This window comes from Rhinoraja longicauda, chromosome 15 (assembly GCF_053455715.1).
Source record: "Rhinoraja longicauda isolate Sanriku21f chromosome 15, sRhiLon1.1, whole genome shotgun sequence".
In the NCBI taxonomy this organism is placed as follows: domain Eukaryota; kingdom Metazoa; phylum Chordata; class Chondrichthyes; order Rajiformes; family Arhynchobatidae; genus Rhinoraja; species Rhinoraja longicauda.
The window spans coordinates 8,404,743-8,419,417 of NC_135967.1; the positions used below are offsets into that span (position 1 = coordinate 8,404,743).

At 40.3% G+C, this 14,675-nt stretch overlaps 1 protein-coding gene across 4 annotated transcripts in view; it reads left to right on the forward strand.

The window, feature by feature from the left end:
* nkrf (NFKB repressing factor) overlaps window positions 1-14,074 on the forward strand; it is a 52,321-nt gene extending 38,247 nt beyond the window's left edge. For 3 of the 4 annotated variants that reach the window (XM_078412163.1, XM_078412162.1, XM_078412164.1), the window contains exon 3: window positions 2,340-7,819. In XM_078412163.1, the coding sequence (XP_078268289.1) occupies window positions 2,340-4,294 (1,955 nt within the window). In that variant the 3' untranslated portion in view covers window positions 4,295-7,819. Of the gene's footprint in view, window positions 1-2,339; window positions 7,820-13,912 lie in introns of those variants that run through there. The other variant, XR_013548146.1, reaches the window with a different exon arrangement.
* Window positions 14,075-14,675: the final 601 nt, after the last annotated feature.

Sequence of the window (14,675 nt, forward strand, 5' to 3'; positions counted from 1 at the left end):
TGCACATAATCCATTTCCTTCCATTCCCTGTATATCCATATGCCTCTCCAAATGCCACTATTTATCTGCCCCCACCACCGACCCCAGCAACGTGTTCCAGGCATGAATATTGATTTCTCTAACTTCAAGTAACCCTTGTGTTAAAAAAAGTTACACTACATATCTTCTTTAAACTTTGTCCCTCTCACCTTAGTATGCCCTCTAGTATTCGATGTTTCCATCCTGGGGACAACGGTTCTGACTGTCTATCCTATCAATGCCTCTCATAATTTTATATACTTTTATCAGGTCCCCCTGCAATCTCTGCCATTCTAGGGAAAATTATCCTAGTCTGTCCAACCTCTCATTGTAGCTAATACCCCCTAATCCAGGTAACATTCTGGTAACAATGTAATAACAAGGAACTGCTGATGCTGTTTTATATAAAAGATAGTCACAAAATGCTAGAGTAACTCGGTAGGTCAGGCAATATCCCGGGAGAACATGGATAGGTGACGTTTTGGGTCGGAGCCTTTCTTCGGATTGAATAGGTCAGAATGAATGTCGGAAGAAGGGTCCGAAACATCGCCTATCAGCGTTCTCCAGGGATGCTGCATGACCCACTGAGTTAGTCCAGCATTTTGTGTCTAACATTCTGGTAAAACTCCGCTGCACCCTTTCCAAAGCCTCCACATCCTTCCTGTAATGTGGTGACCAGAATTGCTCAAAATATTCCAGAATTTGGCCGAACCGAAGTCCTTTAAAGCTGCATCATGCCATTGTGACCTTATACTCAATAGACCCACCTATGAAGGCAAGCATACCATATTATATATACAAACGGCAATGGGCCCAGCAGAATTCCACTGGTCACAGACCTCCAGCCTGAATATTGGTCTCCCTCCACAACACTCTGTCTTACCGAATCCATATGACCACGTTTTTGTTAATCCCGTGCATCTTAATTCTCTGGATCAGCATATCTTTTATCAAATATATATCAATTTACTAAAATTCATGTAGAGAATATCCACTGCCTCTTCGAACACCTTTGTGACCTCCTCCAAAACTGTAATGATAGGATTATTACATTCTAAAATGTAAAATATTGAATCTTATTTCAACGGTTGTGCATTTAAGGTGAATATGGGTGGAAAGGAATGGAAGAATCTGTTGGAGTATGGATGGGGAAATAGATCAAAGGTGTAAATCTCCAATGTATGCTGTGTGTGTATTCTTTAATCTTAATTGTTATTCATTTCTTTATTCTCTTTGTTCAAATTAAGCAAATGAGAATAAATTTATTTTACAATATTACGCTGTATTTTTCTTGATGCACACACTTTGTAACATCATTTTCCAGTACTTTCCATAATATCCTAAATTTCTTAGAATTTCCTTAGAATATTAGAAGGGCCCTCTGTAGGAGTTAAAATCTAACTGCCTAGATTTAGATCGTTGTATTTAGTAGTAGTTGACAGAATTAAATATGTTTAGTTTATTATTGTCACGTGTACTGAGGTACAGTGAAAAGCTTTTTTTGTGTGCTATCCAGTCAGCAAAAAGACTATACATGCTTACAATCAAGCCATACACAGTGTACAGATACAGGATAAAGAGTATAGTGTTTAATCAATATAATGTCTGATTAAAGATAGTTAATGGTCTCCAATGTGGTAAATGGGAGGTCAGAGCCATTCTCTAGCTGGTGAGAGGATGGTTCAGTTGCCTGAGAACAGCTGGGAAGCAACAACTAATTTTGCTGGAATTTAATTTTTGTCTAAACTATGATTTTGGCGAGGGAAAAATTAACTGAAACTGTTATGCAGAACTACCATGTGTTATAGTTAAATATTAAATTCTGCAGCTTGTAGAAGAATCTTGTTGCATTTTAATGCATTGAATACACCAGGTCTATTGGGAAATTAATTGTAAAAGTGGTATTGAAGCAGGCCCTTACAACTTGACTACAAGACACAAGTTTTGAAAGTACCTTGGCAGGTCTCTCTGCTGATGTACAAATCATTTTTTAAGTTATGGAGATTTGATCTATCATGAGGTTAAATTTGTGTCAGAGGTTACGTGGCGAAGTCAGGAGAATGGGGTTGTGGGGGAAAGAAAGATCAGCCATGATTGAATGGTGGAGTAGACTTGATGGGCCGAATGGCCTTATTCTGCTCCGAGAACGTATGAACTTATGATTAAGTGAAATATAAGCAAATTAATGCCATTAGATAAACTTTGGGTCTCGTGAATGGAAGTTTTCAGATTTGATTATTTAAAAATAAAGTCAATTATATGTTCATGCATATAAGCTGTATTTGAAAATGTTACCTAACTTCTTTCATCTGTGATTTCAGGTGAAAATCCAACAGCAAAGCGGAAACCTCCTTCGATTCGTCCCAAATTTCGTTTTGAGCCGGTAGCATTTGTTAGTAGCAGCACTAAGAATGATGATGATTCAAAGAAAAGGTTAAATCAATTAGACAAGCCTCGAAGGTGGGCAGATTTAGATGAAGATGGTCTCCCATCAAATCCTCTGACTAAACCTGCGGAGAACTCTGTGAAAGCAGATTCTTCTCCCACTGATGAAAAATCAAATAAATCTAGCAAAAGTTCAAATGGGCCAATGCCCCCCGCCTCCTCTGAGAATTCAACATTTGATTATGACACTTTGTACAAAAGTATCTTCACAGATACAAATGAAAACAAAAGTGGAAACTGCATTAACGGGATAACTGTCTTAAGCACATACATGTCAAAAATACATCAGAACTATTCAGCAAAATATGAGGCTTATCATTCCATTCCCGCGTCAAATCTTTATCCAACGATGAAAGGGCCGGACTTTTCTAAGATACCGGTTGGCAACAAACAAGGATATAAGGGTCTGGGTTTTACTCAGACCAAACGGTCAAAAGGTAGAAAATCTTCCAAGAAAAATGCCAGCAAATCTGTACTTCCCGAACCTCTGCAACCTTTATCAAGCAAGTCTCCGTCTGGCGGCTTTTCTCCGTCTGCGGTAAAGAGCCGACAGAATTTTTTTAATATGCTCCAGATATCTGTGTCGAGGAAACTTAGTTCAATCGGAGGTTTCAATAACCAGTTAAACCATAGCGACGTGCTAAGCAGCTGCATTCAGACGTGTAAAACTAACCCTCAGTATTTCTATGTGTCGCTGAAGGAGATCCCTCCAGCTGATGTACCAAAAAACAAGAAAGTCTTGTCAGATGGCTATGCTTGTGAACTGAGGTGTCAGGGTGTTTACTTATCTACTGGTTATGCTGGCAGCAAAATTGGAGCTCGAGATAGGGCGTCTGAACAAGCCTTAAAGTTGTTCCTGAAAGATGTTGTAGTCGACGTGGTAAAGCGCAAATGTAAAACCAGTTGCATCGATGACCTAATATTGTGTGAAAAAAACACACCTCGGAATGACATTCCTCCTGCCCTCAAAAAGCCAGATGAGAAAATCCCAAGCAAAGATACAGCCAATAAAAGCAACGAAACAAGCAAACAGAGCATTCGGAATTCAAAGGATCACAAAAAGAAGAACTGGATGGAATTTGTCATTCTGGAGACTGCAAAAAATGCCGTGTGCATTCTGAACAATTCAGCTCAATTCAATCGAATGACCGTGGATTACAAGTTTCAGCTGACCCCCAGTCAAGTCTGGCAATGCCGCGTTTTTATAGAAGACCATTTTATCGCCGAGGCCTATGGAACCAAAAAGTTGGTGAAGCATACGGCGGCAGAGAAGGCTTTGAATATACTGAGGGAAACTCAGCCGATTGTAAAATCAAGCAAGCCGGGAAACACTGGCACTGCCATCTCTCGAAATGCAATTCTTGGACGTTCCGCCGAAGAAGCTCTTAAACAAAAGATCACAGAAGACAACATTGGCAATCAGCTTTTACGAAAAATGGGTTGGAAAGGGGGTGGTTTGGGAAAAGAGGGGGAGGGTATTTCAGAGCCAATCACTGTAAAAGAACAGTTTAAGAGGGAGGGCTTGGGTTTAGATATGAACAAGAGTGGTTCTAAATTAAACAAACGAGATATAGAAGATCTTATCAAAAATTATGCCCGTTCAGAGAAGCAGGAGGAGCTGACCTTTTCCAAAGAGCTGACCAATGATGAGCGTATGCAAATCCATCAAATGGCTGCCAAATATGGTCTCAAGAGTAAGTCCTACGGGAAAGGAAGGGAGCGCTATTTGGTTGTAAGCAGAAAAGTGCGTGTAGATGATATTATGAGTCAGCTTGCACAGGAAGGACAGGTTGGACGATTTGAATTGGTAGTGCCGGGTTCTTCAAATTGATGCAGAACTCTGCCCCATTTTTCATTTTTATTTATGTGCGGGTTTTCTTCAGAAGCAAGACTATTTTGCTCCGTGATCCGAATTCAGTTATTGTAAATGGTTTCTCAATTGCAATAGAAATTTATTTACATCTATTATTTACAGTTTTGAAATTGTCATCAGTGAGGCAGATGTTCAAAAGGCATCCAAAATGAACTCTTCAGTATTTCTGCATCTCCTTTCTCCATGTATAAAAATAACTGTCTGTTATTTACAAAATATGGTAATAAACTGCCGCTGTTGAAATTACTAGTGAACTAACAACTGTTTCAATGTGATTCATCTTAATTAAAGTGAGTGGGTGAGATCCATTAAATTTCAAAGTTAGTGTACATTGATCTTGAAATTTAGTGTATATTTTTTTAATGCTATTTTTTTTCTGATGAGGGTCTGGTGATGTATATGTTGCGGTAGATTTTTTGTTCTCATGAGCACCTTCATTGAATGGGATAAATTGTAGTTGAGATCCAATCTTTTTGTCCATTTTTGGTCCTTAATTGTTAGATTGTTGGACTACGATAAAATTGCAAGCATTTGGAACTGAAAATTGTATTTTGCTGATTTGATAGTTCTGCAGTGCAATATTTAAACTGTCACTAATTTGAATGTATTTTTTATAACCGTTATTTTACAATCTTTTCCCATTTGGTATTGTAATCTTCTTTCTCCCCTCCCTGACTACTGCTGCTCAATGCAATTGGATTATGTGTTTTATTTCCTTTACTGGAAAGTACCTTGTTGAAATGGCTCATAATTGGAGCCCAGTTAGTCAGTGTGAGTATTCTCATTAAATGCAGTGGATATGGCAGCTTACTCAATACTGCTCTTGCGTGGTGTACACATCAGCCCAATATTTGGACTCTTTTCCCCCCCCTCTTGATCCAAGTTCCCTCCTTAACCCAGGATGTTGAGTTCAATTTTAGTGCCTTACTGCAACCCTGAATGACTCGGCACACATCTGAATTAGAGCCACTGATGTTTTGTGGCTTCTACTGTGTAAATGCAGAATTCTGAGGTGGAATTATAATTTATTTTAAGGACTGCGCAGTGTGCATTGGGATTAGCAGGCTTTGCAGGATTAGATTCTGACCTGCTAATCATAATGAGCTTCATTTTGTTCTTCATGAGGACACTTCACTGACATCACCACTACATTAGTAACACTGGTGTGGCTAAATAACTTGGATATTTCCGCAGCTGCCAGCTCAAACAGAGAGCACTGCATTGTACGATGTCTAGAATGTCAGGCTGCTGGTTGTATGGCTACTAAATAACAATTTAGGTGTAAAATCAGTGAAGTGATTCTGATTGTAGTTGTATGCTTTTTGGTGTACTAAAACAGGTATGCAGAATGTCCTGATTTTATGTTTCCCTTTGAACAGAATAAAATATTTTTTAATGAAGTCTTGCTCAGAAATAGTGGACTAACAATGCGTTGCTCCTTGTGTATCTGGTGGTTAACTGTTTGCCAATGTTAATTAAATCTCTGAATTCATTCAGCTTGGAAACCAAAAGAGAAAGAAGAAAGCAATGGAAGGCTGGCGTTGTTTCTTGTCACCGAGGCAACGCACGCACTTACTAAGAGCTTTGAGAAATTTGAGAATAGTAGGCTTATTTGGGTGAATTAGAAAAATAGATTAAAAGGTCTATTTCCTTTGCTGTAGATCTAGGAAATGTAAAAAAATAATAACAACAAATTAAATTTGTGGATTTCTATTTGCAATGCTTATGCTGAGTGTGTACTATTTTCCCTGTTCTCTCCCTTCTTTACAGATGGTGCTTAAGGTGTTTATTCTTGGGGTTTGGATCCATAGGTACCAACAGCCCTTTGGCAACTTTCCAGCCATTCAGTGTGAGTATCTGTAGCCAGGTTGACTGCATTGGATAGGAAGGGCCAGCATCCTGTTCTTTACCAATCTCTGCACCCGCTAAATTTCCAGCATGGAAATCACACTGGCCCAATGAGCATTCGTACCTTCCCACTCCCCCTCCATCTGAGCTGCTGGGACTGACTAATTTAGCACTGTCCAGTGAGAAAACCCTACAGCATTTCAAAGGCCATTGCTTTATTGCAAGCACAACAGCAGATGTACTGATTGATTGAAATTGTGTTCTCTGTGCTTATGGTTCAACAGGTCTCGGGCCTCCTTTAGTACATTGCATATAAAGCTATATCATAGAAACATAGAAAATAGGTGCAGGAGTAGGCCATTCGGCCCTTCGAGCCTGCACCGCCATTCAATATGATCATGGCTGATCATCCAACTCAGTATCCCGTACCTGCCTTCTCTCCATACCCCCTGATCCCTTTAGCCACAAGGGCCACATCTAACTCCCTCTTAAATATAGCCAATGAACTGGCTGAACATGTGCATCAGCAGACTATTTTATGCTGGTAGAGTTAAGTGGGAATCCTCCCTTATTCACTCTTCCCACTGTTCTATCCCCTCCTTTAAGCCCAAAAGTGTTGAGATCAATTGTTGTACGACTGATGATGTCCCCTTTGTGATCAGTTATATTTATTTTAAAAGAAACATTCTCTTGGTTTGGCAAAAAGACTAAACACTGATTTCCAATTTTGTATATAACCTAAATGAATGAAATTAGAGAATTGTGGCTGGCCAATTGGATCAGGCTAGAGGCCTGGACTGTACTGTGGAACAGATGTGGGAGTAAAGGTGCGTAGTTCCTTGAAAATGGCAATAGTGTCATGAAGAAGGGATGGCACAGCGGTGGAGTTACCTCACAGCACCAATGTCCTGCGTTTGATCCTGACTTCGCCTGTCTGTACGAAGCTTGTACGTTCTCCCTGTGACCGCTTGGGTTTTCTCTGGGTGCTCCGGTTTCCGCCCACACTCCAAAGACGTGCAGGTTTATAGGTTAATTGGCTTTGGTAAAATTGTAAATTGTCCCTAGTGTAGAGGATAGTGCTAGTGTACAGGGTGATTGTTGGTTGGCGTGGGCTGGAGGGCCTGTTTCCGCGCTGTATCTCAAGTCTAGAGTAAAGCCTAAAAGAAGGCATTTGGCGTGCTTGCCTTCATTGGGAAGGGTATAGAGTACAAAGGTTCGGACATCATGATGCAGCTGCACAAGTCGATGTCGAGACCATACATGAGTACTGTATAAGGTTCTGGTTGCCCAGCTATAGGAAGGATGTAATTAAATTGGAAAGGCTGAGGAAGAGATTCACCCGGATGATACCTAGGCTTGTGGGCTTGTTATAGGGAGAGGTTGGATAAGCTGGGAATTTTTCTTTGAAGCGCAAGGAGGCTGAGGGTGAACTTATTCATCATATATATACAGCCGGAAACAGGCCTTTTCGGCCCACCAAGTCCGTGCCGCCCAGCGATCCCCGTACATTAACACTATCCTACACCCACTAGGGACAATATTTACATTTACCCAGCCAATTAACCTACATACCTGTACGTCTTTGGAGTGTGGGAGGAAACCGAAGATCTCGGAGAAAACCCACGCAGGTCACGGGGAGAACGTACAAACTCCTTACAGTGCAGCACCCGTAGTCAGGATCGAACCTGAGTCTCCGGCGCTGCATTCGCTGTAAAGCAGCAACTCTACCGCTGCGCTACCGTGCCGCCCCTTATTGAAGTATACAAGATCATGAGGGATCTTGTTTTATTTCAATGGCCATATCATCAGCTGGAATCATTTAAGATTTAAATTGTAAGTCAAAAGTCTACCAGTAATGTATGTCTGAAATAAAACCAGAAGATGATGGAGAAGCTCAACAAAGAGATGCAGTTATCATTTTAGGTTGAATACGCTTTGTCAGAACAGGCGGATGAGAAAACAAGTTAATAATAAATTGCAAAGCGATTGGGGAAGAGATGGTCCGGGCAATATTGTGTGACAGGCGAGGTTAGGTTGTCATTGTGATATGTTGATGAAACCCGGTTGATGGATTACTGAGGGAAAGATTTAAATTAATTGTCATATGCATGGGTGCCAGTACTACTTCATTGTACATCTTCATTGCAAGATCTCAGTTGTGTGGAATCATTGGATCCCAGTGGTTATAAACCTAATACGTAAACAAGAAAATAATGGAATTACTTGTCTTTTGTGGTTTTAACAAAACTTGTATTGCCTATGTGACTGCATTTAACTGTGTGAAAGGTGTGCGAAAACGAAGGAAGAATAAATGAAAGCAAGCCCATTGAGGATAGGGGGAAATGCTGATTTAAGTGTTCCAAGGGATAGGTTTGAAAAATGACAACTGATATGGAAAAATAGAGAAAGGGAGGAAGTTTCAAAAAATGTTTATGAATTTAAGCATTTGAGGAAATCACAAGCCAACATGGAAACTGGAATTTCAGTTTAATAGAACATTTTATTTGATTCTGTTGGATTATCTTGGTGAGGATGGGAATATAGGAGAAGGAAGGTGAGAAGCTGGCTGTGGCCTTGGTTGCTTTTAGTCATTTAGTCATTTAATAACATTATACTTCCATTTATACATCAATGCAATTTTGCAAAATGGCTCTTCATGGGAATATTATCAAACATTAAGGGCAGCACAGCCGGTAGAGCTGCTGCCTCACAGTGCCGGAGACTCAGGTTCGATCCTGAATACAGGTGCTGTGTGGAGTTTGTATGTTCTCCCAGTGACCGTGTGGGTTTCCTCCGGTTTCCTCTCGCGTTCCAAAGACGTGCAGGTTTGTAGGTTAATGGCTTCTGTAAATCTTAATCGTGTGTAGGTAGTGAATGCAAAACTGGGATAAAATAGAACTAGCATATGGGTGATCGATGGTCAGCGTGGACTCAGTGGGCTGAAGGGCCTTTTTCCATGCTGTATCTCTAAACTAAACAAATACTGCATCTGAGCCACAAAGTAGTTACAGCAGATGACTAAATGCTTAGTTAAAGAGCAGATTTTATTGGAACATTTTGCAAAAGGAATAGATGAGAGGTTTATGAAGAGACTTTCATACCTTGTTGCCATGGTGTGTGAAAGCACGACTGCCAAAGATGGGGGTGATTACAATTCAGAAGTTCAAGAGGTCAATATTGATGGAGCACAGATAGCTAGGAAGAGAAACAGACTGGAGGAGGTGATGAGTAGTAAGTGCTGCTAAATATTAAATATTAAATTAGCACCAGCTCTATAGTTGGGTTGTGCTTTTTTGCCAACAGAAGATGCCAACTTCTCTACATCGAGACCAAACGCAGGCTCAGCGATCGTTTCGCTCAACACCTTCACTCAGTCTGCCTTAACCAACCTGATCTCCCGGTGGCTGAGCACTTCAATTCCCACTCCCAGTCTGACCTTTCTGTCATGGGCCTCCTCCAGTGTCATAGTGAGGCCCACCGCAAATTGGAGGAACAGCACCTCGTATTTCGCTTGGGCAGCTTACAGCCCAGTGGTATGAACATTGACTTCTCCAACTTTAGATAGTTCCTCTGTCCCTCTCTTCCCCTCCCCTTCCCAGTTCTCCCACTGTCTTCCTGTCTCCACCTATATCCTTTGTCCAGCTCCCCTGACATCAGTCCGAAGAAGGGTCTCGACCCAAAACGACAGCCATTCCTTCACTCCTGAGATGCTGCCTGACCCGCTGAGTTACTCCAGCATTTTGTGATACCTTGGGTGAGAAGAACCTCATTATTCTGCACCTTTGTGTCCCCTGTAGATTATGAAATTGTTCACTAGTATTGGATTATTACTGTCATGTGTATCCAGATACAGTGAAAACTTTGTGCTATCCAGGAATATCCAGTAACTGCAATCGTACTATACATGAGTAGTGCAAAAAGTGAAAGGAAACAGTGCAGAATATAATGTTACAGCTACAGAGAAAGTGCATATTAGAAAAAGGTGCACGGGCTGCAACAAGGAAGAACGGCAATGCACCTTAAGCATATAAGTTACGTTCAAAAATCCCATTGCAGTGGGGAAGAAGCAGTTCTTGAAGCTTGAAGCCTGTTTTCACACTTTTGTATCTTGTACAGAAAGGTTGCCATACCAAGTTGTGATGCACCTGGAGAGGATGCTTTCTATGGTGCATCTTCGTAATTTGTTAAGAGTCTTTGGAGGCATGCCGAATTTCCTTAATTTTATGAGGAAGTAGAAGCGTTAGTGTGCTTTCTTGGCTGCAATGTCAGTGTGGTTGGAACGGGTCAAATTGTTGGTGTTATTTACCTGTCAGGCATGTGAATTTTCCGCGGATTTCCGCGTTTTTAAAATCAATTTTCCGCGCTTTTTGCGTGATTTCCGCATCTTTCACTTTGCCAACATCGCGTTTACCAATGGAGAAATTGGATCGGAAAAAAATAAACGATGTATAAATTTGTAATGAACACTGGGGTTCCGCCAGAGGTCACTTGGGGTTCTGCGAGAAATCCCCCCCCGCCCTGGAAGTCTCCCCGAAACAGTGGCACCTAGACTGGGCAAGGCAGCCAATCTCTACCTCATTGGGACTTCCACGGCTGATCGGTGGATTGAATTTGCAACCTGTGGCCGGGGCTCTGGAACTCCAGCCCAGCTGGATCCAGCAAATCTATCCCCATAGCCGACTTCCTTGGCTGGCTGGATAAACCAGCAAAGCTGCCAGAAAATCAGTAGTGGAAATGTAATGAGTGAATATTAAATTTAAGTGCAAGATTATATAACTAAATTAAATAAGACCGGGTTAAAATATAAAACACAGCAGGAAAGCCAATTACCACCTTTTTTGGGCTGATTATCAATTAATGTGCGAATTTACTTCTAAGTGTTTTTAGTATACAATGACATTCACATTATTTTGTAATGTCCGTTTTTACTTTGAAATGCACTAAAAGAGACTTGAAACTGGTAAATTTTCTTTAAAATTCCGTTTTTTTTACCCCCACTGTACGCCTCGCGCAAGCGCTCAGTTCTTTACCTCTTTTGTATTTTTTACCTCACTCACATGCCTGACCTGTAGACGTGTGTTCTCGACAATCTCCACTTCCAGACCATTGATGCAGACTGGGTGTGAGCTTCAATCTGTTTCCTGAAGTTGATGACTAGCTACCTTTTACTAATATTAAGGGAGAGTTTGGTGTCCTAACACCATGCTGCTAAGCTCCCTATCTCCTTCCAGCACCGTCTTATCGTTGTTCGAGGTCCGATTCACTAAGTCAGTGTTGCAAAGTAATCAGTGGAGTTAGAGCAGATTTTGGCCGCACATTTGAGAGTTTTTAGGGAATACAGTAGGGGGCTGAAGACACACCCTTACAAGACATTGAGAATTATTGTGGAGGATGTTTTGTCACCTATCCTTGCTGATTGTGGCCTGTGGGTCAGGAAGTCAAGGATCCAATTGCAGAGGAGGGTGCTGAGTCTTAGGTCCAGGAGTTTGGAGATAAGATGGTTGGGATTATGGCTTTGAAGGCAGAATTATATTGAGTTGGACATAGGTGTCCTTGTAATCCTGATGTTCCTGAGATGCGTGTAGGGCATGGAGATGGTGAACTTGTTGCAAAGGTAGGTGAATTGCATTGGATCAAGGCTGTCTGAGAGGCTGGAGTTGATGCGTGCTATGACCAGCCTCTCGAAGCATTTCATGATGGAGAAAGTCAGGTGGTCATTAAGGCACGCTACTTTATTTTTCTCGGGGACAATGTTCATAGTATATTTATATAGTAATTTGTATATGGAGTGTTCGAAAGCATTGTAAAAAGTATCCACTCCATGGGATACAAGTACTAGTAAATACATTTCCAAAAAATTACTTCAGTACTTTCAGTGATAACTAGAATTTCTTCAATCCTCCCAACTCCTTAGGTGTGCTATTAAGAAAATACAGGCCCACCACTGATTTTCAGAGCTTCGCCAGATCCGTTGGACAAACAGAGGTCACTGCCTCTTAAGAGGAGTCAAACAGTTGGAACAGTTCGCCTAGGCTACCAGGGGGGTCGAGATACCGGCCAGCCCGCACAGTCAGCCTCGGAAGTCGGCTATGAGAAAGGATCTGCCAGCTCTTGTTAGGCCAGAGCTCCATAATCCCGACGCGGGGGGGGGGGCAAATTCAACCCGCCAATCGGCCATGAAAGTCCTGATGAGGTCGAGATTGGCCGCCTCCAGGGGGGATATCGAGCGTGCTCTCATAATTTTGTCCGGATTAAAGGAGGTGAGGGACCACCAGTGCTGGAAAATTGGTGGTGGACCTGTATTCTGATTTACCTTGAATTTAAAGTGCATTGCCTCAGTTCTGCACATTGTGTTCTGGCTACTTAGATGATGCTGTTTTCTCAGTTTCAGCTGCCATCCATGCAATTTTCCTTGCAATCTGCATAACTCCCTTCATCAGATCTATCTTTTCTTGCTTGAAATGCCGATTGCATGAAAAAAATCATCTGGTAAATTGATTTTTCAAAAAGAAAATCTTTGCACTGCAGAGCCAAATGAATCAGAAAAGAACAAATTTATGACATATTTCTTGTCCTAAAGCCTTCAGAGCCAGCGGGTTAGGTTTGACAGTAAATTTTTGTAATGTTATCGTCAAAAATACAAATTGGCTTGATGGAACAATTTTATGAAATTAAACTTGGTGGGGGAACTACTCCTTATCTCCCTCTTGTGGAAAGAATACATTGCAATTTCAACATGAATTTAAATAGAAGGTGTAAATATAAGGGATTTTACTTTCTCCCGGAGATGGGCCAAAAAAGCTTCACAATCAGTGAATTATTTGTGAAATCTAATGTATGTATGTGTATACATACACATTGCACTTATAGTTTCACTTTAAGCAAATGAACAAAAGAGACAGCATCTGATTTTAGCTTGGGGCAAATTTCGGCTGGAGCATTAGAAGAGCTCCCTAATTAGATACAAATGAATATTTTGCTTCAAACTATCTGGATTTAATCAGTAACTAAATGTTGTGATATTTAGACGGTAGTTAAAAAATATATCATTGGAAATTAAAATAAATTATTCTTTGTAATTGATAGTTGCTAATGAGTAGATATGAGCCAATTTTCCTGCAATACTTAAAATTTTAAGTGTGGATCTAGACAATTTGAATTATCTGATAAATTGCTTGATTTTTTTAACAATGCAATTTTTTATTTAAGGTGAATTTGGCAATAAATCATTATTTCTAATTCAGTTGTGAGTTGCACATTTATTATAAACTAAGGATTAGGTCTTAGAATTTCGTGTAAGAAGTTGACTTGGATCTCTAAATTATTGGAGGTTGCGGAGGATCTTGCTATCTACACTAACTCAGGATTTATGTCACCTTTCATCTGACTGAAGTCCTAAGATCCATCAATATCAGTGCCCAACCTTGAATGTATGTTTCTCGACTGAAAAAAATTGTGGTTGTTCCATGATGTCCAAGATTCTATCCTCTGGATGGAGAGGATTGTATTTTGGAATATATATTTATATGTTGAATGTAAATTCCCATGTTATTTATGCATAAACATTGTTAAAATTGACATTTGCACCCAATGAAATGTAAATAGATTGCATCTTTCCACTTGACATCACCATTATTGTCCTGAATTAAATACTGCGGCCAATTTATTTAAGTATAGATGTGAAAATATGTGACCTGTTTCAATGCAGTGTCTTTTATATTCCTGCAGAACTCAAGTTTTGTAACTTGGAAGATAAGAGGTAAGGAAATCTGTAAGGATGCTAATAAACTTGGACATTTACTGATATACTTATTTGTAACCAAATGACATTGAACTAGGGATTTCACTAAATGAATGTAACTTCATTTAAAAATGACTTGTGTCTTCAATTCGTGCCATTAAATGGAAAGCTTTTTTAAAAAAAAAACAGGTGATAAAGCTCATTCTGTGGACCAGTTGGTTGCGATGAATCTCCCGTCTTTAATTTCCAAAATGCCGTGTGAAGTGGTATACTCCTCGTGCTTTAAAAGGAAATGTTCTCTTTTTTTTTGGCTAGAGTTAGCAAAATAAAGAAGTGCCTATATTTGTGACCATATCCATTTCCCCATTGAATAGATTGAACTAATAAGAAATGTAGGAACTTGGGACTAGAATCAGGACCATACTTATATTAATTTTGCTGCATGGGTTTTATGCCTTTCAATCCTTTTCAAATCAACAAACAATTAGACAATGGATACAAAAGGACACAGTGCTGGAGTAACTCAGCGGGTCAGGCAGCATCTCTGGAGAAAATGGATAGGTGACATTTCGGGTCGAGACCCTTCTACAGACTCCTGCTTCAGACCTACTGATGTACTCCAGTCCTTGGTGTCCTTTTGTGTATTAACCAGCATCTGCAGTCTGTCATTTCTAAACGATGGTTACAATATCCTTTTAATAAATAATTTGATTCTAAGAGTTTTGAGTATTATCTCAGTACTGTTATCGG